At 45.4% G+C, this 26,113-nt stretch overlaps 1 protein-coding gene across 4 annotated transcripts in view; it reads right to left on the minus strand.

Moving 5' to 3' along the window:
• The window catches only part of CALCOCO2 (calcium binding and coiled-coil domain 2), an 88,259-nt gene that overhangs the window by 53,693 nt on the left and 8,453 nt on the right, over positions 1 to 26,113 (minus strand). For 3 of the 4 annotated variants that reach the window (XM_083147052.1, XM_083147051.1, XM_083147050.1), the window contains exons 2-4: positions 9,790 to 10,006; positions 7,864 to 7,942; positions 5,592 to 5,734 (exon numbers count right to left, since the gene is read on the minus strand). In XM_083147052.1, the coding sequence (XP_083003178.1) occupies positions 5,592 to 5,734; positions 7,864 to 7,942; positions 9,790 to 9,987 (420 nt within the window). In that variant the 5' untranslated portion in view covers positions 9,988 to 10,006. The remainder of the gene's footprint in view (positions 1 to 5,591; positions 5,735 to 7,863; positions 7,943 to 9,789; positions 10,007 to 26,113) is intronic. The other variant, XM_083147053.1, reaches the window with a different exon arrangement.

Genomic DNA, 26,113 nt, shown 5'->3' on the forward strand with positions numbered 1-26,113 from the left:
ATGTATAAAGGAGTGTTTTAAAATATACCACACATCTATGGAATATTAGGTTCATAATTTCACCGTGCTTCGGGGGTCTTGCTAATGCCACATAGCACCCACCATTCATTCCACCAGAATCTGAGCCGCAAAATCCAAAAATCACTCCTTCCCTTCTGAGTCCTGCCATGCACCCAACTGGTATTTTTTGGTCACATGTGAGGCATTGCCGTACTCGGGAGAAATTGGGGCACAGATTTTGGGGTGCTTTGTCTCCTTCATTCCTTGTGAAAATGAAAAATTTTGAGCCAGAACTGCATTTTTGTGTAAAAAAATGTAATTTTTCATGTTCACTGCCCAGTTTTATCAAAATTGGTGAAACCCCTGGGGGTTTGAAATGTACACTATACCCCTAGATGAATTCCCTGAGGGGTGTAGTTTGCAAAATGGGGTCACTTGTGGGGGGGTTCCACTGTATTGGTGCTTTGGGGGTCTTGCTAATGCGACATAGCACCCACCATCATTCCACCAGAATTTGTGCTGCAAAATCCAAATATCACTCCTTCCCTTCTGAGTCCTGCCACTTTTTGGTCACACATGAGGCATTGCCGTACTCGGGAGAAATTGGGGCACAGATTTTGGGGTGCTTTGTCTCCTTCATTCCTTCTGAAAATGAAAAATTTTGAGCCAGAACTGCATTTTTGTGTAAAAAAATGTAATTTTTCATTTTCACTGCCCACTTGTATCAAAATTGGTGAAACCCCTGGGGGTTTGAAATGTACACTATACCCCTAGATGAATTCCCTGAGGGGTGTAGTTTGCAAAATGGGGTGACTTGTGGGGGGGTTCCACTGTATTGGTGCAACATAGCACCCACCATTCATTCCACCAGAATCTGTGCTGCAAAATCCAAAAATCACTCCTTCCCTTCTGAGTCCTGCCATGCACCCAACTGGTATTTTTTGGTCACATGTGAGGCATTGCCGTACTCGGGAGAAATTGGGGCACAGATTTTGGGGTGCTTTTTCTCCTTCATACCTTCTGAAAATGAAAAATTTTGAGCCAGAACTGCATTTTTGTGTAAAAAATGTAATTTTTCATTTTCACTGCCCACTTGTATCAAAATTGGTGAAACCCCTGGGGGTTTTAAATGTACACTATACCCCTAGATGAATTCCCTGAGGGGTGTAGTTTTCAAAATGGGGTCACTTGTGGGGGGGTTCCACTGTATTGGTGCTTGGGGGGTCTTGCTAATGCGACATAGCACCCACCAAAATTCCACCAGAATCTGAGCTGCAAAATCCAAAAATCACTCCTTCCGTTCTGAGTCCTGCCATGCACCCAACTGGTATTTTTTGGTCACATGTGAGGCATTGCCGTACTCGGGAGAAATTGGGGCACAGATTTTGGGGTGCTTTTTCTCCTTCATACCTTCTGAAAATGAAAAATTTCGAGCCAGAACTGCATTTTTGTGTAAAAAATGTAATTTTTCATTTTCACTGCCCACTTGTATCAAAATTGGTGAAACCCCTGGGGGTTTGAAATGTACACTATACCCCTAGATGAATTCCCTGAGGGGTGTAGTTTTCAAAATGGGGTGACTTGTGGGGGGGTTCCACTGTATTGGTGCTTGGGGGGTCTTGCTAATGCGACATAGCACCCACCAAAATTCCACCAGAATCTGAGCCGCAAAATCCAAAAATCACTCCTTCCGTTCTGAGTCCTGCCATGCACCCAACTGGTATTTTTTGGTCACATGTGAGGCATTTCCGTACTCGGGAGAAATTGGGGCACATATTTTGGGGTGCTTTTTCTCCTTCATACCTTCTGAAAATGAAAAATTTTGAGCCAGAACTGCATTTTTGTGTAAAAAAATGTAATTTTTCATTTTCACTGCCCACTTGTATCAAAATTGGTGAAACCCCTGGGGGTTTGAAATGTACACTATACCCCTAGATGAATTCCCTGAGGGGTGTACTTTGCAAAATGGGGTGACTTGTGGGGGGGTTCCACTGTATTGGTGCAACATAGCACCCACCATTCATTCCACCAGAATCTGTGCTGCAAAATCCAAAAATCACTCCTTCCCTTCTGAGTCCTGCCATGCACCCAACTGGTATTTTTTGGTCACATGTGAGGCATTGCCGTACTCGGGAGAAATTGGGGCACAGATTTTGGGGTGCTTTTTCTCCTTCATACCTTCTGAAAATGAAAAATTTTGAGCCAGAACTGCATTTTTGTGTAAAAAAATGTAATTTTTCATTTTCACTGCCCATTTGTATCAAAATTGGTGAAACCCCTGGGGGTTTGAAATGTACACTATACCCCTAGATGAATTCCCTGAGGGGTGTACTTTGCAAAATGGGGTCACTTGTGGGGGGGTTCCACTGTATTGGTGCTTTGGGGGTCTTGCTAATGCGACATAGCACCCACCAAAATTCCACCAGAATCTGAGCTGCAAAATCCAAAAATCACTCCTTCCCTTCTGAGTCCTGCCATGCACCCAACTGGTATTTTTTGGTCACATGTGAGGCATTGCCGTACTCAGGAGAAATTGGGGCACAGATTTTGGGGTGCTTTGTCTCCTTCATACCTTCTGAAAATGACAAATTTGGAGCCAGAACTGTATTTTTGTGTAAAAAAAATAATTTTTCATTTTCACTGCCCAGTTGTACCACAATTGGTGAAACCCCTGGGGGTTTGAAATGTACACTATACCCCTAGATGAATTCCCTGAGGGGTGTAGTTTGCAAAATGGGGTCACTTGTGGGGGGGTTCCTAACTTTTAGCATCTTATGGTGCCTAGAAACCTACATGGTGCCTAAAAAATAATCTCATAAAAAGGAGGCTCCAAAATCAAGTAGGTGCTCCTTCTATTATGAAGCCTGTGGTTTGGTCACCGTGCACACTAGGGCCACATATAGGATATTTATGAAAACAAAAGAATTGGGGGAATCAATTTTCAGTCACATTTCTCTAGTAAAATGTACTGTGTTCCTTAGAAAAATGTATTAAAATTGCAAATCTGCAAAAAAAAAGAAATTTTGAAATTTCACCTACACTTTGTTTTAATTCCTGTGAAACACCTAAAGGGTTAACAAACTTCCAAAATGCTGTTTTGAATACTGTGAGGGGTGCAGTTTTTGAAATGGCATCATTTATGGGGGTGTCTCACATACAAGTCCCTCAAAGTCACATCAGAACTGAACTGGTCCCTAAAAAAATCAGTGTTTGAAATTTTCTTGAAAATTTGAGAATTTGCTATTCATATTGTAAGCCTCCTAGTGTCCCAAAAAATTAAAAGGAAGTTGAAATAATGATGTCAACATAAAGTAGACATATGGTCTATGTTAGTTATTCACTATTTTGAGTGGTAAGATTATTTGTCTCACAAGCAGAAAATTTAACATTTTGCAAATCGCTAAATTTTCCATTTTTTCACGATATTTTGGTATTTTTCACAAAAAAACACAGACTGTATCGACCCAAATTTACCACTAATTTGAAGTACAATGTGTCACGAAAAAACAATCTCAAAATCACTGGGATAAGTAAAAGCAAAAAAAAGTTATCCCCACTTAAGTGAGACATGTCAGATTTGAAAAAAAGGGCTCTGTCAGGAACGCAAAAACTGGCTCTGTCAGGAAGGGGTTAAGCAATAAAGTGCAACCTTTCTAAAGACTATAAAAACATGAGTGCAACCTTTCGAAAGATTTGAAAAAGAAGTAAAGTGCAACATTTTTGAACAATATTTTAAGACTAAAAGTTGAAACCTTAGCTCAAATTCCGGTACACGGAAAATTCTGGGGACTCTAGGATTGGCGGGTCACTACTAGCAGCACTATTGCCAAAGTTATAATTGGGCCCTCTGTATTCTGGTGTCAGCTGGTTTGGTTGGGTGTTAATAGATGTGGCAGGATTGAAACTGACACCTCTATTGTAATGATCATATGGGTTGGGTGGGTACTTAGGTGGGTGGTGGGGATGTGGTGCAGGTTGTGTGAAAAAACCGCCAAATGTACGTTCTAAAAAGGACATTTGCCTATCTTGCATAGCCAGCAATTGAGACATAAATGCTTGCTGGTTCTGTCTCTCAGCTTCCAAATATTTGTCCATGCGAGCATCCTCCTTTGCTTGGACATCAGTATCCAATTGGCGTAGATGGTCGACTATCACCGATGTCATCGCTTTAGCCGCTAGTTCAGACCTATTAAGCTTTTTCTTTTTGGCAGGAACGCTGTACACTGTAATTTAAAAAAAAAACAATAACATTATACTTACATGTTAAGTGTTATATAATAAACAGCAGTATTGTTTGCCAAAATGTGCTAGTGGCCTTCTTCCACCTGCTAGCAACATACTGCAACAGATACTGGGCCTCATCCCGCCCTAACCCCACGTTGGGTGTTTTTACTATGTGAAATGGGTGTAAATATATAGAATGTCTACTTACAATTAGAACGTAATGGAGTGCTTCGATTGGGGAGCGTCGTCTGACTGTTTTCTTCCACAACATCATCTGTGGCTGCTTGGACGCTGTCAGAATGCATGGAAGCATCCATCATATTCTCTGCTGCACCATCATCACCAAACAGCAGCGGTGAAGCCGGGCTCATGTGTGCTGACATCTGCGTGGCTTCAGAAGGCATTGAGACTGGCGGGGACAGCTGGGAAGCCTGGGTAGTCGGTACATCATGGCTGTCCTGGCTGTTGTCCGTCTGGCTGCAATGGGGTGCTATGGAGGAGGACAGGGCTACAGGGTTGCAGAGTGCCGTGTTTCCAAAAGCACTGTAGCACAGGTCATAGTGCACCCAATCGGGCCTAGCTGTACCACTTTTCTTGCGCTTCTGGTCATTCACTTTGCAGAACTGCTTCCGCAGAGATTTTAAATTATTTACAACCTGCTGTTGCGTGCGATGAATACCTCTGGATGCCAGCAATTCGGCAATATTGCGATACACCACTGCATCCCGAACGGTGCCGGTCATTTGCCGCCGAATCTCCTCATCTGCCCTGATTTGCAGGAGCTCACGTACCTCCTTGTCAGACCAGTTGGATGTATTGGACATTATGGTTCAGATCAGGTTTGGGGTCAGCCAAAGTGGAACACACTGCACAGGCAGTGTGTGCTGCAGCAGATGAGGCTGTGGAGTGTGCTTGTAGTGTGGTAGCGCGGTAACGCTGCTGCTGCGCTGCTACATGCGCCCTGTGCAGGTCTTCAGCAGATGACATCATCTGCCAGAGCCGCAGAAGCTCCAATCAGCTCTTCGCGCCCCTCTACCCACCAAATAACCCGGATAATGGCCATTTACACTACCCTGAGCCCCGGATAAGCCCCGTGTCCGACCCTGAACATTTGCCGGGTCAGATTCCCGGGGAACAGTACCCGTGATTTTTTTTTTCAGCCCATTTACACCATGCCCTGCCCCGGACTGGAGCGGCAATATCCCGGGTCCAAACTCTGGTGTAAAAGGGGTATTATATGAAATTTAATCATCTGATATATTGGTTTCAATTATAAACATTGGAATACTTTGTCATTTCTTATTTGTTCCAGAATGCATCTCCTTTATACTCCAGAACCTGAAAATGAACAGAAAAAATTATCAAACCTCTGTTGTCACCATCAAGATGTCATCTTCCTCTTCTGTGAGATTGGTATGGAACTGAAAGGGGACACTGGCTCCTCGCACCTCTCCGTTCTGGTCCACGTAACAAAACTGGTAAAAGTCATCATCCTTGGGCAGATAGTACGCTGTAAAAAAAAAAAAAAACTTGTTCTCCATCTCCTACATATATTTGAAGAGCCGGATGGATGAATGTGTTGTGTTTAGAATAGATAGTTATCTAATTTTATATATATATATATATATATATATATATATATATATATATATATATATATATATATATATATATATATATATATATATATAATTTATTCCGGTGCCAGTCGTTTTTTTCCCTATGCTGAATTAACCTCTCTATTTATGTGATTTTGTATCTGGCACAGATACATTGGACTACATGTATCCATGCCAGTCACACACACACACACATATATTTATATTATGTATACTATGTACAGTTGTGTCATGACCCAATGAATTGTAATATAAAAGTTATACAGTACATTTACCATACTTAGGTTTTACACAGGCTTCAATTATTTTAGATACTGAGGAAAAGGAGGGGGGGTGATAATATTGTAAATTGTAGATTCAATGTAAAATGTACATTTGTGTATCAAAAGCAATGTAAAGTTGCATACACACTGTACAATTGTTTTGACCAACTTTTTTGACCAATTTCATTCATTTCGGCTATTCTAAACTAAATTGGACAAAATATCTTTCAGTGCATTTGCGACGAACGACGAACGATGATGCGCATACCTGACAGTTGTTCATCAAGGTTGTTTGTCAACTGTGCATGCAGCTCAATTTGGATAGATTTCAAAAAGGGCCTATCAACTGTAGCCAAATCTTTCGTCAATATCTTTCGTCCAGGACACTGGGTTCAAGGGAAATGTCTTTCAACAAAATTTGTCAAAAAAAATGTACAGTGTGTATGCACCTTTAGATTCTTAATCCTTCACCCCATTTGTAATACATTCTTATCCCATTTTGAAAACCCAGAAGGACTGCATATGGAAGGGAAAGGCAGGTACAGACTAGTCAGGAGGGGCTGGGGTTAATCCTCTGCTCTGAATCAGAGCCCTTTCCTCCCATAGTGGAGGCACGTAGGCACCTAGGGAGTGGAGTTTCAGCTCAGACAGAGGACAAGGCACAACTACGCATGATACATTCCTGCCCTCTTCCCTATTCCCTGCAGACAGACTTGCAGGTCTGCAGCCAGAAAGAACAACTGTCTTCCCTGAAACACTTGACAGAAGTCTGTATGTAATGCTGGCAGGAAGCGTTGCAAATGTTGAGCTGTGTATCCACATGAAGCCTAAAAACTGCACAAAAGAAGAAAGAATAGGGACATTTGGAAAACATACAAAGAGCAAGTTGCTTAATCAATGTTATAGGCTGAAACAAAGTAGTGGTTTATTTAGACAATAAATGTTGCAAAACCTTTCTTCCAGATTACTGCACACCAGGAAGAAAGCCAGCATTCTTTATGTAAATAAAATGCAGAAAGATCTCAGTATTGTATGGTAGTTAAGCTCCGTACACATGGAGCAATATAACCGTTAAGCGATATTGGCTTAAAATAGCTCAGCAATATATTGCTCACTGTCCAGTTTTCTGCCTGCGGAATTTGCTGGTCGGAGCAGCATGCTCCTCCGACCAGCGACCACTCCAGGGCTAGTTGCGGGAGCGCCCTCCCGATGACCGCCACCCGTACACACAGGGATATGGTCGCTCAGCGACCATATCCCCAGCGATTATGGCTAAAATCCCCCTGTGTTTACAGGGCTTTAGGGGCATACACACAGGGCGATTTAAGCCCTATTTCTAAGCGATCTGACTAGATTGCTTAGAAATGAAGCACGGATCACTCCATGTGTACACCCTATAGATATGGCGTTGCATGCACTGTCTATCCTGCTTAGATTGCAAAACACTGTTCAGCACAGATCACTGAGCACATATTGCCAATGCATCACATGTGTGTAGTGATGTGTGCTGAGGGATCTTTGCATGAGCACCTCGCTAAGCACGCAACCGTGTGTACAGGGGTGACTTGCTTAGCATGGAAGAAACTGCTTAACACAGCTAAGCCCAAGCATTCTCTTACAATATAGTGGTCATTATGGAAATGTATTTAATAGTTCCTGGGCATTGGGCAAGGGGAGTTAGGGTGGGGGATGAAAAGCAGATTTTTACACTTGGGCCCATCACTTACTTGTGGCATAGGACAAGAACAGATTCTTACCTTTGAATACAACTGCGTCATCCTCACTGCTTGATGCATAAATCCAGGTGTAATGATCTCCAGTAGTTTTCCAGCAAACCTTGAGAAGAGGATTAATACAAAATCAGATGGCATAACAGCATGTAACTGAACTGGATGTGCAGAGTGTGACTGACCTGTCTGACTGTATGTAATGTGACATACAGAAGACCCCTCCTCTCCCCACATGGCATATTCCCTGAGCCTAGGGCTGGCCCGATCCTATTTATATGGGTAAACAAACATAGATTTGGGCACCCCTAACTGTGGCTACTGTGGGTCGGGGGGGGGGGTGGTAGTATCAATTGGCCCACTCACATAAAGCAAGATAGACATATACTAAAGAATACATAAACCGTGAACGGGAACAGCGACCAAAATTTAGGGCAGGACTTTGTGGGGAAGGGCCGTGGCCACATAATAGTACCAATTCACTTTACACCACACATTAGTGCCACTTACACACACTGCACCAGCTAGAGCCACTTTGACACACTGTGCCATGATTACGCACACCATAATTAATGGCCATTAGGTGTTATGCCCAGTACACAACATACCACATACCATAATGCCCAGTGCATATTAACTTTCGGGGTTTCGGCGGGCCCCCCCCCCACCGAAACCCCGAAAGTTAATATGCACTGGGCATTATGAGTGTAACCAGCGAGTGCAAGGGCTTGTATAATCTAATTATTGCATCTAATTATTGCAACAGATAGATTATATCCTTTTATCCAATACTGCCTGTCCCACTGATCTTTTACATAAGAACATTGGGCCTTATTTTGGTTCATTCTTTCTGACAAAATCCTTCTTAGATGGACAAAACCATGTGCACTGCAGTGGGGGCAGATGTAACATGTGCAGAGAGAATTAGATTTGGGTGAGTAATTTTGTTTCTGTGCAGGGAAAATACTGACTGCTTTATTTTTACACTGCAATATAGATCTCACTTTGAAGTAAAACCCCACCCAAATCTAATGCTCTCTGCACAAGTAACACCTGCCCCACCTGCAGTGCACATGGTTTTGCCCATCTAAGAAGGATTTTGGCAGAAAGAATGAACCAAAATAAGGCCCATTGTTATACTGGCTCATATACACTAGAATATACCAGTTTCAGGGCACTCATTTACATACTTACAGTTTATTCATTTTTTTTTAGCGCAGGTTACGATCACCCTATTATTATAATCGTCAGCATTACACAAGACCCTTCCCTTCCCACAGACCTCCAGCTTATATCTGCAGCCTCAGCACCAGCATCTACTATTAATCACCGCAATAAAGCAGAAGTGCTTGTTCCCGCACTGCTGCTTCAGTGCAGTGATTAAAAGTAGATGCTGGTGCTGCGGAGACAAGGAGCCGGCTGTCTGTGGGAAGCTGCTGTTGAAAATGAAGCCTTTGGAAGGGGGACTACTGTGACAGGGCTGCCAGACTGCCGTCCTCCGCGTCTGCAGCTCCCCCTCCACCCCAGTACCTTTGCCTGCAATCATCCTGCCATCTGTCCCCTCCACCGCGGTAAGACCTGCCCTGGCTGGAGCTCTGAGCAACTTTACATATGCGTATTCGCTCAGGGGGGGAGTAGGCAGGCAGATGACATCCGGTGATGTCAGCTGCCCACCCGCCGCATATCCGTCACGTCTCCCATATGCTAATGGGCCACCCCCCTCCGTTCGCAATTATGGTGCACCCAGTCACCGTGGACGCACTCACCAAGCATATGTGCAGATATGCGTATGAGCAATTCAAAAACATTAGCCCCGTGTGAACACACACAGGCTGTGTGAACAAACCGGAATAAGGTCCTGTAAACACAGACATAAAATTGTTAAATATATCTGTCCTGATTTGCAATTTTGAAATATCAAGACAAACCCCTTACCACTACTGCATGCTGACTTACCTTAAAGATGCCAATCCAGTCTTTCTTGCCAGGGATGAAGTTTTCTCTTGTACGATATCTGCATTTTATGTCTGTGTCTGGTGCATACATTTTTTGTACATCAATGAAGATCACTTCTGAAAATGTTTTTAGTTCAGGAGTAATAAGTGATATGGGTGGGCCATTTTCTTCATCCATATTTAAAGGAGAATTATCCATATTTAAAAGAGACTTATTTCTGTATATAGACAACAAAAAGTATAAGTAAAGAGATAAAGTAAACACACATATATATATATATATATTATACACAAATACATAACTGTATGTCCATGAACACCGTAAGTGCACAACAAAGACTGATATCTAGTTGGTGTACATACACCAAGATTTTAAAATTCAACATTGCCATTGGTTGGACCTCCTGGGATTGCCTGGTATCAACCCCCATCTACTTGCTGCCTGCCTACTGATTGTAACAGGCGCCCCCAGCTCAACTTTTTGAGGTCACAGGCTGACCTGAGGGGATGTACATGGGGGTGCTCTCTCTGGGCCTGGGATTCATCAAAAACCATTGGCTGGACTTGGCTCGGCTGCCAGAGCTCGGCTGGAGGCCAGGTGCTGTTTCTGCTGTTCTCAGGTGGTTCCTGCTTTGTCCTTTGGTGGCAATGCCTGGCTTCTGCTCTTCTCCCGCAGCTGGCTGTGAAAGCATTGGGACATGAGCCTCTCCTGCCTGTTGCCATCCTGCCCACATGGGCTCTGCTCTCTGACCCTGGCCTGGTGCCTATGGACTGTGCATGAGTCATGCTCCTGCCTTTTCCCAGTCCACTTCTGGCTGAGCCACTTGTGTGAGCTGTTGGACCCATTTGGAGCAGGCTGAAAACACTGACATGACCATTAATGCACAGAGACTAGTGTAGTAGCACTTGGTATATATTTGCAAAGTTTAGCGATACAATAATATTACCTAATCTCCAATGCAGAAGACAGAGGTTGTAACAGTCTGGCTCCCAGAGTTTCCTCCCATGTAATCGGAGGTATCACTGCCGTATTACAACTGCCATCTGGATCCGTCTAAGTGCTGTGTGGCATGAATGGAACAGCACAGGTCCTCAGGTAAATTATCGCTTCAAATGTCCAGTTTTTGATGATCATCCACGGGTCAATATACAAAACAGGGTTCTGTATTCTCTTAATCCTTTTAGAGGTGGAGATGGGGTATGATTGTTGTACTGCTAACTGAACTTTGCAAATATATACCCAGTGCTCCTTGGTTAGATTCTCATTATATTACTTCTCCAAAGAAGGACTTTTATTCAAGATTCCAATGTTACAAATTGATGCACTTATTGCATAGGATAAAAATAGGGATATTTACATTATATTTCTCCTGTATTCTAATTATATGGAGACTATGGGCCTGATTCTGGTTCAAAATCATGTGCACAGCAGGTGGGGCTGATGTAACATGTACAGAGAGATTTGGGTGAGGTTTTTACTTCAAATTGATATCTATATTGCAGTGTAAAAATAAAGGATGACTTACCAACAGTCAGGATTCCGACAGTCATTACACCGACATCTGAATACACCACCCCCCCACATGACAGACATGCAGCGGCTATTCTCCCTTGTGGGGGTCCACGACCCCCATATAGGGATAATTGAATAGGTGGCGAGCGTAGCAAGTCACTGTGCCCACAGCGTGGCGAGCGCAGTGAACCTGCAAGGGACTTCGTTGTGGTCACCTGCTGTCTGAGTCCCGGCAGTCAGATTCCAACATTGGGCTAATGACTGTCGGAATCCCAACTGTCGGAGTGCTATACCTGCAGAGAAACAAAATAACACCCAACTCTAACTCTCTCTGCACATGTTACATCTGCCCCACATGCAGTGCACATGCAGAGAATAGTGTTTCGCTTGAAAAAAACAAAAATGCAGGTGAAATAATTTACAGCTTATAAAATTTGAAGCCGAGAGCCAAGCTGAGATGTACCAGAGCACCAAGCAGACACAAGAAGGGAAGCTGCAGAATGCCAAAGGAAACAGTAGGCTGCGAAACAAGAGGCTGAATACAAAAACAAGAGTTAGACAAAAAACCTTAAGCGCTAAGTAAGTCCTGCTGCTGCTAGTCCATCAAATAATAGTCCAACTGTAAACTATAAAAATTCAGGAAAATATTCAACGTTTTAGGACCCTTCACAGCGCTGAACCTTTGGATTTAGAGCGAAATAGATGTTCAAAAATATCTCAGTATGATGTCCCAGATTTGAAGTGACAAAGTCCACTTTTCATTAAAAAAAATCCAAATTTTATTGCATTCAAAAAAATCTTTAAAAACTTCAATTAAAAATAATAATAAAAATGCCAACCAAAATTTTCACAAGAAATGTCACTATTCAAATGCACAGTCCAAGGGAAAGTTTTGGTGTAATAGGTCTGGTTTATTACATCAAAACTTTCCCTTGGACTGTGTATCTGAATAGTGACATTTCTTGTGAAATTTTTTTTTTTTTGTCATTTTTAGTATTTTTAATTGAAGTTTTTCTCTATTTTTTGAATGCAATAAAAATAGGAATTTGGTTCTCACCGATAATTCAGTTTCTCCTAATCCGCAGGGGACACTGCCTTAAACCATGGGGATTGGGATGTGGTCTGGAGAAGCCGGCACTTTAAGAAAATTTGACCCACTGGCTACTTCCCCGCCCATTCCCCTCCAGACTGCAGTCTTAGTAAAAAACTGTGTCCGAGAGGAAAGGAAACCCGGATACCTCTGGCAGGAACTTAACCAGACAGAAAAAGCAAAGTTAATAAGTTATAAACCATCACCAGTGAAACCATATGTTTTCATTCACACTAATGATAACCAAAAACAAAAATATATTACATAGGAGTGCCGGGAGGGCAAGCAGTGTCCCCTGCGGATTAGGAGAAACGGAATTATCAGTGACTACCAAATTCCTATTTTCTCACACATCCAGCAGGGGACACTGCCTTTAAACCATGGGGATATACCAAAGCTACCCCTACGGTAGGGTCAGCGCTACTCTCCTTGTAATACGGCCCGGCCAAAACTGGCTTGTGGCCTAGCAAAAGTATCAAATTTGTAGAATTTAACAAACATATTTGTTCCTGACCAAGTGGCCGCCTGACACACCTGGGACAAAGATACTCCTCTGGCAGCTGCCCATGAGGTCCCCACTGAACGGGTGGAATGGGCTGTCAGAACTGCTGGAACAGGACGTGAAGAAGAAAGATAGGCTTCACGTAGTGTCATACAAATCCAGCAAGATAATGTCGCCTTAGACGTTGGAAAACCTCTTTTTCCTGCATCATACAGGATAAACAAGGAATCTGATTTTCTGATAGACTCTGTTTGATTAACGTAAATACTTAAAGCTCAAACCACATCAAGGGATGATCAATCTCCTGACAAAACTGGAACCACAATAGGCTCATTTATATGAAATGCTGACACCACTTTCGGCAGGTAATCCTGACGCGTCCTCAGTTCTGCTCTGTCCAAATGAAAAATGAGAACTGGTGAACGACAGGACAAGGCACTGAGGTCTGAGACTCGGCGGGCCGAAGCCAATGCCAACAACATAAGCATTTTCCAAGATAGGTAACGCAAATCGACTGTTTCCAATGGCTCAAAACGACAGGACTGTAAAAAATTTAGAACTAAGGGCTGGTCCCAAAGTTCTGCCGGAGCCATAAAGGGTGGCCTTAATCGAAGCACCCCTTTCAAAAAGGTTTGAACCTCTGGGATTAGGGCTAACCGTCTGTGAAAGAACACTGACAAGGCCGAAATTTGGACCTTCAATGTGCTGACTTAATCCCTTTGTGAAACCGGATTGTAGAAAACGAAGACGAGCCAAAGAAAAAACTGCCTTTGGCAACTGACGGCTTTCACACAATATCATATACATCTTCCAGATCCGATGATAGTGAGCTGATGTGACCTCCTTCCTTGCTCTAACCATGGTAGGGATAGCTACCTGTGGAATACCATGTCTTTTTAACAATTCGGCTTCAACAGCCATGCCATCAAATGAAGACGAGGTAAGTCTGAGTAAATGCATGGTCCTTGCAGAAGAATATCTTCCCTGAGTGGCAATCTCCATGGATCGTCCACTAGCAAGCGTCTGAGGTCCGTGTACCTCCTCGGCCAACCTGGAGCGATCAGGATTGGAATAGAGCACTGTCGGCCTGGAGAGCTGAGGTACCCTCCATTCCGGAGTGTACTGTGGTCCTGAAGCATTGCCAACAGACGCTGAAATACCTTCACTCGGCCTCCCTACAGGAGGTACATTGGAAGGTTCTACATAGAGCTTATGTGGTACCTGTGCAGAGAGCACACATGATACCGGGGGAACCTGATACATGTGTCAAGTGTGGACAGAGGAGGGCCACTTTCTTTCATAATCTTTGGCAGTGCGGCAGGATCGCAACATACTGGAACAAGCTGATTGCTTTTATAAACTCATCATTTAAGCTGAAGGTAGTCAAAAATCCTGAGGTTTGCCTGTTGTTGGTAATAGGTGGCTGGGATTGGGGGGGTAGGAAAAAGTCTCTACTGCCAATTGTAACAGTAATCTTGGGTATAGCAAAAAAGTTGATTATGAAATATTGGATTAAAAAGCGGCACCTACCATCTTGGAAACCAAAACGATTATACTTAATACCTTGTATATGGAGAGACAGGCCACGGTGCCTGATGTGGAACATGATGAAATTCTACAAAAATGGGGCCCATATATAGAGACTTTGCCTAGCATAACCCAGACACAAATCTTATGCTTGTATGAAAATACATCCTGGTACTTGATTAGACAACTCAGTGCTCCATACGAATTACATAAATAATTATTAGAAACTATAGAAAGAGATTTGCTCGTCCGACATCCAGATAGTGTGATGCTTAACCTGAATTCTATATGGCGACACAGATGTCTCATTGCCCTTTCCCTTCTGTCTTTCCCAGTGTCCTGTCTTGTTTGTCTTGGTTTCCCCTATGTCCTTTCTTTGGAAAGAGTTGGATAGATGTATGTTGTAAGTGACGGTTCTTGTTACATTTATTACTCAAATACACAGTATTTTTGAGAATCTTACTATTTTAATGTGAGAGTTGACAATGTGTCGAATTTAATAGTTGTCACTATATGACTGTACTGTAATTTGTGTTACTATTATTGTTCTAGAAAAATTGAAAATTTGGTCACCCTGCGAGGTGCATTTTGTCTAACAAGGTAGAGATGTCACATTGGATTTTGCCTTTGTTTTCTGTGACCAGGTCAATAAAATGTGTTTGAAAAAAAAAAAAATAATAAAGTCGTAGCCCATGGAGGCTAAGCTGAGAGGGAATCAATTTGAGCCTGCAACACCTCTCTTTCTCTGCGAGAGGCAGCCAGCTCAGCTGCTAAATTAGCAAGAACTGTTGTGAGCTCAGATGACTTCTGGTGTGACCCTGTAGCTTGGGCTGCACCATAGCATGTCTCACAAACAGCAACACCTTTAAGATGCTGCTTAAACTGCACCTTACACTTTTTGCAGGTATACAATATTTGTGCCGCTTTTGAGGTACTTCTATCAGCCATAATAGACATTCAACCGTGCAAACACACCTCAAGTGAATAAACAACCTGAGCCTGAATAAAGAACAGGGGGAAAGCAGCCTTCCCAGATTCCACCCACACCAGACTTCTCCTCAGACCACCAACCTGGATGTATGGGCGAGAGAATGTTTTGCTTGATGTGCGCAGGGACCCTGCTACCGGGAGCTGCCGCCACCACTGAGAAACAGGCAATGTGTGGGCTTTCTGCGCCCTGTATTATACAGGACGCCTCCATCAGCTGACAGGTCCTATACAGGAAACTGCACTTCCGGCTTCCTGTTACCCTCTCCGGCCTGTAGTCCATCACTTCCTGTGACTTTATCGCCCGTCTAACTGCCGGAGAACATGCTGCATGCGTCTCCCGGCCTGCCTGTTTCCATTCTGGCATCTAGCAAGGCTGCCAGACACCACACAGATGCCTAAACCGCTCCTGTGCCCCTGGGGAAGTGTGGTATGCCATGGACCCGTAACACATGCTGCATGCAGCAGCGGCGGGGTCCCTGGGAGCAGTTCTTCCCCCGGTGGCTGAGCCCAGGAGGTTCACTGCATGTAGTGATGACCTGGCTCTCCCCAGAGACCTGTGCAGCCAAAAACACTGCGACAAATAAAAAATAAATAAATAAATAATCTTCAGTCTCCAGAGAGACCGGGGTCTGACTCCTCCAGACACTTTTTTCCAAAGACTGCAGTCTGGAGGGGAATGGGAGGGGAAGTAGCCAGCGGGTCAAATTTTCTTAAAGTGCCAGGTCCTCCAGACCACATACCAATCCCCATGGTTTAAAGGCAGTGTCCCCTGCTGGATGTGTGAGAAATTTTTATATTTTTTATGAAAAGTGGACTTTGTCGCTTTAAATCTGGGACATAATAGTGAGATATTTTTGAACATCTAGTTCATTCTAAATCCAAAGTTTCAGCGCTGTGAAGGGTCCTAAAATGTTGAAAAGAGGCTGAATACAGTTACCAGGTTCAATTGGTTAAAATCTACCCAAGATGGCAGCCAAAGACCCTAATATCAGCAGACCGTGTAGAGAGCATTTCAGTATTTTGGGGAAAGCTGGAGTTCTGAACACTTTGCTCAGGAAATGTGAAAAAAAAAAAAACCTTATAAGTGCTTGTGGTGCTGCAGGATCCCCATTGTACTCCGTTCTCACTGCTAGGCAAATTCCCAGGTCAAGCATGTCGACCCGGTAATTTGCCTTTTAACACAGGTTTTTTTTCTCCATGTGATTGGGTCAACCCGGGTCGAAATACCTGGGCCTCCAACCCTGCTTTTTACCCGGGTATGCCGACCCGGCTTGACCCATTCACACTGCAAAAAAAACCTGTGTTAAAAGGCAAATTACCAGGTCGACATCCTTGACCCGGGAATTTGCTTAGCAGTGAGAATGGGGGTCTGCCACTGCAGTCCCCGGCATTTAAATGCCGAATAAAAGCAGCCGTGTGAACATAGTATTAATGACATCACAAGGGGATTGAGCTCCATTCCCGGATGACACCAGTTGATGACTCCGCAGTGACAGCAACTGAGTGCTGCAGTGTTATATTTAGCGGCAGCATCTGGCTCCCATCATTGAGCCAGCAGTGTTACAGAGTCTTCAGTGGCAGCCCACATGCACCCAGAGTGAGGTTTCCCTGCTAAGTCCTGCCCACTTATATTTATTTTATTACTACTTACAAACTGCTTGGAAATGTCATCAGCGCTCCAACTGGCCACACCCTCTTCTGGAATGCCTTCGGCTTCTTGGCAGCACCAGGTATCACTGACCCTTGTGCCATCACTGGTACCCATGGAGATGGAAGTGCACTGATGTCATGTGCGCAACCTTTGACCGAATGCACTACTGTGCATGTGCAAGTGTACAGAGCGTTTTCCTCTACATCTTCCAAAAGACTAGAATGTGTCCATAGGTGTTTTCCAAGGAAGACAGACTACAAGGAGAGCTACATGTGTATTAGGATAGGGCATCTGGAACCTTTATTCAGGCCCTGGTGTCGCCACCACTAGATACTATATGCATTCCACTGCCACCACCTGCATTAACCAGCTCCTGGATTGATCTGTACATTCCTGCATTGTATACCGGCTGTATTATTAACCCCATGTAGATAGTATGCTGTGTTCTACCAGGTTTATAAACCAATCCCTTGATAAGCTATTCTTCATGTGGACTGACATCCATTACACACCACTGATATGAACAAATGTATAGGCTCTGTCAACTAACAATCAGTGGGAATACTATTTTACTGATATACTGTAGGAATGGAAATGATTTAGGAAGAACAAGCTGCAGTACCTTGGGCCTTATTCTAGTTCTTTCTGACAAAATCCTTCTTAGATGGACAAAACCATGTGCACTGCAGGTGGGGCAGATGTTACTTGTGTAGAGAGAATTAGATTTGGATGGGGTTTTACTTCAAAGTGAGATATATTGCAGTGTAAAAATAAAGCAGTCAGTATTTACCCTGCACAGAAACTAAGGGTGACATTCTATGGGATGAGAGTTGTGTTTTTTGGCGAAATTTGCGCAAATAATGGCCGAAATCCCGTTTTCGCATATTTAATGAGATGCGAAAAACGGCAAAAATCGCAGATTTTGCAGCGAAAGCGCCTTTTACAGAGTGCGATTTTAACTCGCGCCGGAACTCGTATCCAGATGTTTTCCCATTGAAAAGTATACAATGCGCATATTTAATGAGATGCGAATTTGGAAAATGTGTCTTAAATTCGCCAAAAAAATCAGACCAGGTTCTGATATGCGAGTTGGCCTGAACCCTGCACAGATCATTGAGATCTGTGCATGGTCCTGTGGTAAAAAATGTGTTTTGTTTTTTTTGTCTTGAAAAAAATTGCGTGGGGTCCCCCCTCCTGAGCATAACCAGCCCCGGGCTCATTGAGCCGGACCTGGTTCCAAAAATACGGGGGACAAAAAGTGTAGGGGTCCCCCGTATTTCTGAAACCAGCCCCGGACTCTTGGATCGGTCCTGGTTCCAAAAATACGGGGGACAAAAAATCTGGGGGTCCCCCGTATTTTGAAACCAGCACCGGGCTCCAACAGCCCGCAGTGTCATGCCACAGCCGGAGGACACTTTTTACATAAGGTCCCCCGGCCGTACCATGAGCACCGTGGCTGGTCAGCCTTGGACGGGGTACCTGGAGGAGTGTGGACCCCCCCAATAAAGGGGTCCCCCCCCCCCCCAAGGCTTCACCCGTCCAGGGCTGAAGCCCGGGGCTGTCACCGGCGTCCCTGGCCAGTGCACGCCGGCCTGATGGTGTAAAATCTTTCAATCCTAACATTGCTTTATACAGGAGAACTACAAGTCCCAGCAGACCTCCCCCGCAGGCTGGGACTTGGAGAACCACAAGTCCCAGCATGCGGGGCATTAATGGGCCCGCTGGGACTTGTAGACCACCTGTAAAAAGAATGTTAAAAGAAAACACACACACAGAAAAGTAAAACTTTATTACATACACACATCTCACTTTTACAACCACATACTCACCGATCCAGGATCCAGCGCTGGTCTCCCTTCTACTGCAGAGCCGGCTACCCCCGCACTGACAGCGGGGACAACCGGCTGTCTCTGATGCAGCTAACAGCTTCTGTCGCGTTGTCCCAGCGCGACACAGGCTGAGAGCGTGATTGGGCGATGCGTCTCCATGGAGACGCATAGCTCAGCCCTGATTGGCTGAGCTATGCGTCTCCATGGAGATGCATAAGCTGAAGAAGCTCTCAGCCTCTGTTGCGCTGGGACAGCGCAACAGAAGCTGTTAGCTCCATCGGAGAAAGCCGGTTCAGCCCGCTGATAGTGCGGGCTGACCGGCTCTGCAGCAGAAGGGAGACCAGCGCTGGATCCTGGATCGGTGAGAATGTGGTTGTAAAAGTGAGATGTGTGTGTGGATGAGTATGTAATAAAGGTTTAACTTTTCTGTGTGTGTGTTTTCTTTTAACATTCTTTTTACAGGTGGACTACAAGTCCCAGCAGGCCCATTTATGCCCCGCATGCTGGGACTTGTGGTTCTCCACCTCCCAGCCTGCGGGGGAGGTCTGCTGGGACTTGTAGTTCTCCTGTATAAAGCAATGTTAGGATTGAAAGATTTTACACCATCAGGCCGGCGTCCACTGGCCAGGGATGCTCATGGTACGGCCGGGGGACCTTATGTAAAAAGTGTCCCCTGGCTGTGGCATGACACTGCGGGCTGTTGGAGCCCGGTGCTGGATTCAAAATACGAGGGACCCACAGATTTTTTGTCCCCCGTATTTTTTTGGAACCAGGACCGGTCCAAGAGTCCGGGGCTGGTTTCAGAAATACGGGGGACCCCTACACTTTTTGTCCCCCGTATTTTTGGAACCAGGTCCGGCTCAATGAGCCCGGGACTGGTTATGCTCAGGAGGGGGGACCCCAGGCAAATTTTTTTTTTTAAATACAAACCCAAAATCGCACATAAGCTCAAATTCGCACATTTCCATGCCTAAAAATCGCACATTTTCATGCCGAATATTCGCCCATTATCGCACTCAATCGCACTTTTCTTGCCGGAACACGCACCTCATTAAATATGTGAATCCAAGGCAAAAATGTGATTTGAAAAAAGTGCGATAATGGGCGAAAAACTGACGTGGGAAAAACTCTCATCCCATAGACTGTCACCACTGATAACTCACCCAAATCTAATTCTCTCATTTTACATCTGCCCCCCTGCAGTGCACATGGTTTTGTCCATCTAAGAAGGATTTTGTCAGAAAGAGTGAACTAGAATAAAGCCCCTTGTTCCGCTCGGGTAAAGAGGGATGGGGGGGGGGGGGAATGAAAGTCCATTAGTCTTAATGAGAATGAGTTAGTTAAGATTGGATGAACCAATAAGGGCATTTTTGTAAGAACACCGTTCAAACCCCTTTCTCTGAGTCCAGTCTGGTGACACAGCTCAGGCACCTATGCTTCAAGTCTTTGGGAGCAGACTCCTCCCTCTGCATCCCACAATGCTTCAGTTCAACTTCAAGAGCACACTAGGATACAAAACTCAGTACAATGCCTGAACATCTTATATGCAACATCATAGGACCATAACGTGACAACACATGAACAGTATACTTAACTAAACGTGAGGGAGGGATCGCTGTTTCACCGGACTGGACTCAGAGAAAGGGGTTTGAACGGTAAGTTCTTACAAAAATCCCCTTTTCTCTTTCGTCCAGTCCGGTGACACAGCTTCACCTTGGGATGTTTACAAGTCGGTCCTTTGGGAGGGTACGCTCAGACTGACCGTTCTCATCACTGCCCGTCCAAATGAAGCATCCTCCGACACGAATTCATGAAACCTGTAAAATTTGGTAAAGGTGTGAACAGAGGACACAACTGTTCTGCCGTAGCCCCATGGCGCACCGCCCACGAAGCAACAACTGACCTGGTGGTATGTGCGTTTATCCAAGAAGGAACAGGCCTACCTGCTTCACAGTAGGCAAATGCAATGGTTGACCTCAACCAACGAGCGATGGTCTGCTTAGAAGCAGGCCACCCAATCTTATGCACATCATACAACACCAACAGCAAATCTGATTTGCGAATGTCCTTTACCCTATCCACGTAAATCCGCAAGGCGCAACCACATCCAACTTTTTTAATTTGTCACCTATGTCGTACCACTTCAGGGGGAGAAAACACCGGAAGAACAATGTCCTGGTGTAATGAAAGGACGACACTACCTTAGGAAGGAATTTAGGTACTGTTCAAAGCACAGCCCTGTCATCATGAAAGATTAAAAATGGTGATTTGCAGGACAAGGCACCCAATTCTGACACCCATCTAGCCGAGGCAATGGCTAACAAAAACGGAAGCTTCCAGGAAACATACTTAAGATCGGCCGATCTTAGAGGTTCAAAGGGAGGGTTCTGAAAAACTGACAGAACCAGCGACAAATCCCAAGGCGCTACCGGCTGCCTGTACGGCGGTTTAAGCCTAGTAACCCCTTGTAAGAAGGTCTGAACTTCTGGCAGCAATGCTACTCTTTTTTGAAAGAAAATCGACAAGGCTAATAATGACTGCAGGCTGAGTCCTGTGGAAAACCCATCCTGCAGAAAATCCAAGAGTCTTGACAACTTAAATCTAGACGTGTGAACTCTCTGGCGTTCGCACCACCTAATATATATCTTCCAGACCCGGTGGTAATTGGCTGCAGACACAGGCTTACGAGCCCTAAGCATGGTCTGAATAACTTCATCAGAAAACACTTTCTTTTTTAATAAGGAGATCTCATAAGCCACGCCGTCAAACTGAGACGAGCTGGGTCCGTGTGAAGAAACGGTCCTTGTATTAGTAAGTCCTGACGAGGAGGAAGTCGCCAAGAATCCGTCGACAACCTCAGTACATCAGAGTACCATGACCTCCTGGGCCAGCTGGAGCAATGAGAATTGCTTGTACTCCCTGACTCTTTATTCTCTTCAATACCCTCGGGAAAATGGGCAACGGAGGGAATATGTAAACCATGTGAAAATCCCAAGGAACTGTCATGGCGTCCACTGCACAAGCTGATGGATCCCTTGCTCGAGTGCAAAATCTCGGTACCTGACAGTTGTTCCTTGTCGCTATCAGGTCTATGTCCGGTAGACCCCAGCGATTCACAATCTCCCGAAACACTTCCTGATGAAGGGACCATTCCCCCTCCAGCAGAGTCTCCTTGCTGAGGAAATCCGCTTCCACATTCTTGATGCCTGGTATGAACACAGCCGACAATATGGGCACGTTGATCTCTGCCCAACTGAAAATCTGTGAGACTTCCATCATTGCCATCTTGCTGCGGGTCTCGCCCTGATGGTTTAAATAAGCCACTGTGGTGGCATTGTCGGACTGTACCCGCAATGGAGATCTTTTCAGGAACTCCTCCGCCTGAATCATTTCAATCCAGACTGCCCAAAGTTCCAGAATATTGATGGGAAGTGTGGATTCTTCTTCTGACCAGAGGCCCTGCAGCCGCAGATGGAGGACTACCGCCCCAACCCTTTAGACTGGCATCGGTCGTGATGACCAGCCAATTCCAGGAGCGTAGGGAACGTCCCAGCTGTAAACTCTCCACATCTGTCCACCAGATCAGAGAGTCTCTCGATTCCCGAGACAGGATTAACCTTTCTTTTTTTCTTTTTTTAATTCTTCGCGTTCCCCGACCAGCAAGATAGGATGTTCCATTGGAAGACCCTTGAATGGAATCTGGCAAACTGAAGGGTCTCGAATGTTGCCACCATTTTCCCAAGCAACCTTACTTCTTGCCACACTGTAGATGCAGGTGCTTGCAGCATATCCAAAACCATCTGCTGAATTTCCAATGCCTTGGGTTCTGGAAGAAAAACCCTATGTAGGTGGGTATCCAGGATCACCCCCAGAAATTTCAGACTCTGTGTGGGTGTTAAATGAGACTTGGACAAATTCAGTACCCAGCCTTGGTTCTGTAGAAATTGTGTTGCAATGCTCAGATGTTCCTGAAGATTCTCCGCCGATTCCGCCTAGAATAGCAGGTCGTCCAGATAAGGAATAATTATTATTCCGTTCAGCCTGAGGGCTGCAGCCATGACTGCCATCACTTTTGTGAACACCAGACTGAACGGCAGGGCCTGAAACTGCCAATGGTTCTCTCCAATTGCAAACCTGAGCAGGAACTGATGTTCCTTGTGAATCGGCACATGAAGATACGCATCCTGAATGTCCACTGATGCCCAAAACTCTCCAGGTTCTATGCTTAACAACACTGACTTCAGAGACTCCATGCGAAAGTGATCCACCCAAAGATGCAGATTTAAAGATTTCAAATTTAGAATGGGTCTGAATGACCCATCTGGTTTGGGTACTAAGAATAGGATAGAGTAAAATCCTTTCTTTCTCTCCTCCTGAGGTACCGGAATTACCACCCCTTTGTCCTTGAGAGACAAGGCTGCTCCCAGAAGCGCGGACCTCAGTGATGCGGTCCGTGGTAAGGGAGTAGGAAGAAACCTGCGAGGGGGAGGACCCCTGAGATTTATCCGGTAACCTTCGGAAACAATGGAAAAAACCCATGGATCCCCGGTGGACTCCTTCCACCTGTCCTGAAACTGTAGGAGGAGACCCCCCACCCTGATCCCAGAACAGGGAGCCTCCGCCCCGTCATGCAGAGGACTTGTCATCCCCTTTTGCTGTATGTTTCTTGTGAAAACTCCAAATTTTGACTTGTGAGTTCTTCCTCTACTGGCCTGGAATCTTCCACGTCCTGCCTGTCCCCGGTTAGACGCTCCTCCTGTAAAGGTGGAAGGAAAGGATGGCTTAAACGCTCCAAAATTCGAACCCGTATGCTTTGAAGTGGTGGGTAGAAAAGTGCTCTTTCCCCCAGTAGCACGCCCCCAGCTGTGTCGTCGGCGTGCCTGGTCCACCCCCCCATCGCTGGGGGACCCGTCCCCAAGATCCCCTTCTACACAAGGCGCTGGTTGGGACCCCTCGGAGCCCAGGAAAACCTCTATTCTGTGTTCAGAGGTAAGCGCTGTACAGAGGGAGCAGCCTCTTCCCTCTGTACACAGAGACTGACAGGACGCGCTTCTGTCAGTCTCTGCTGATCTCTCAGCATGTATCACTTCAAGTTGAAGTTACACGCTGGGAAAACCTGCACTAGTAAAAGTTAATAAAATAATAAAACCTAACTAAACTAATAAAAATCCAAAGAAAAAAATGCAGCTGCAGCACAGCTTCTCAGCATAGCACCCACTCCTGTGGGCACCTAAAACGAACTGAAGCATTGTGGGATGCAGAGGGAGGAGCCTGCTCCCAAAGAATTGAAGCATAGGTGCCTGGCTCCTGCGGACCCTCCTACATCCCATAGTGAGCTGTTTCACCAGACTGGACGAAAGAGAAAAAACAATGTTCATTGTGCAAACTGCAAATTTTCAATCGGATTGATTCTTATTCAAGTTCAACCGATGCTGAAGACAAAGTGTATTCAAATCACCCAAGGCGTGCGTACACCCAAGAGTGGGATGCCAATCTTATAAAATGTTCCCTGAAATAGTTTTACGTGAGATGATGAAAGGTGAAACGGTACTTGTTTCCTAGCACGGCCACAACGATCATAATCGCGGTCATCGGGGGTAAAATCGGGGCCATCGCGGGCATCGCATGCGCAAAAAAATCGGGTGCGATGGGCCAGACGCGATGCCCGCGATTTCCCCATAGAGAACAATGTTAAATGCCTCAATTTACCCGCGATGACCACGATTTCCCATAGGAAACAATGTGAAATGGCTCAATTTAGCCAAATTATCATAGGAACAATGGTAAATGGGCCAAAAACACCCCTGAACATTGAAATGTCCCCCCAAAAGTAGTTTACGCCACCACATGATCAACGTGAACCCGAAGCGTGGCGAGCGCAGCGAGGCCGCGAGGGGCGGCGGTACGCGTCCTCCGACCTTTTCTTACCCCCACTATCCACTAGGGCGTGGAGTGAGAATAGAATAGTGTGGCGAGCCCGAAGCGTGGCGAGCGCAGCGAGCCCCGCGATACCTGTGAAGCCCGCGAAGGGACGCGTTTACCTGTGAAGGTATCCGCGTCCGCTCGCCACGCTTCGGGCTCGGTGGCTCGCTGCGCTCGCCACACTATTCTATTCTCACTCCACGCCCTAGTGGATAGTGGGGGTATGAAAAGGTTGGAGGACGCGTACCGCCGCCCCTCGCGGACTCGCTGCGCTCGCCACGCTTCGGGTTCACATTCATCGCGGGGTGGCGTGAACTACTTTTGGGGGGACATTTCACTGGTCAGGGGGGTTTTTTGGGCTTTCTGGCCCATTTACCATTCTTCCCTATGATGATTTGGGTAAATTGACCCATTTAACATTGTTTCCTATGGGAAATCGGGGTCATCGCGGGTAAATTGAGGCATTTAACATTGTTCCCTATGGGGAAATCGCGGCCATCGCGGGTGGACCATTTAACCATTTTTAGGCGCACACGACGCGACCGACCCGATTTTTCACTATTTTCAATGCATTTCAATGGAAAAATCGGGGGCATCGCGTCGGTCGCGTCGTAGGCCACTAAAATTACCCCCGGTGGCCAAGATTTGTGGCCGTGCTAGGAAACAAGTACCGGTGAAACAGATACAGAATAGAAGGAAAAAATTGTCCTGTTCATGATCATCATTGACAAATCCTGCGAGTTATGCTGTAACTAGGTGCTTAACACAGCACAATTGCACTGCCTGGCAGCACCACCCGCTAGGCTGATCCTCGCCGCTCAGCTCCATCTAACAAACATTTCAAATGTGGTGCTGGCCACCAGCCTATCAGAGCTTTCGGTCCGGCAGGCAGTTACTGATTGGCTGCCGGACTACAAGCTCCATTTGCCTCATGAGCCGACGCCATATTTGAAAACCAGTTCTGTCCCTCTGCATTCTTGGCTCTCCTCCCAATCTTCAGTAGCAGCAGCGGGATGCCAGATGTCATGCCCAGGGCTGGACTGGATTACTACACAGTGAGCAATACTGGGGGTATACTGCAATGAGCACTACTCTAGGCATCGTGTAAGGGACACTGGTGGCATTATATGTAAAAGGCACTACTGGGAACATTGTGTAAGGGGCACTACTGTTGGAATTATGTGCATAATCAGGAGTACTTGGGGCATAATGTGATATGGGCATTACAATGTGTAATGGAATGTGATATGGGAATTACAATGTGTAATGGTCATTATAGAATTATTGGTACTGTTGTGTGG

This window comes from Crinia signifera, chromosome 6 (assembly GCF_055691185.1).
Source record: "Crinia signifera chromosome 6, ASM5569118v1, whole genome shotgun sequence".
NCBI lineage: Eukaryota > Metazoa > Chordata > Amphibia > Anura > Myobatrachidae > Crinia > Crinia signifera.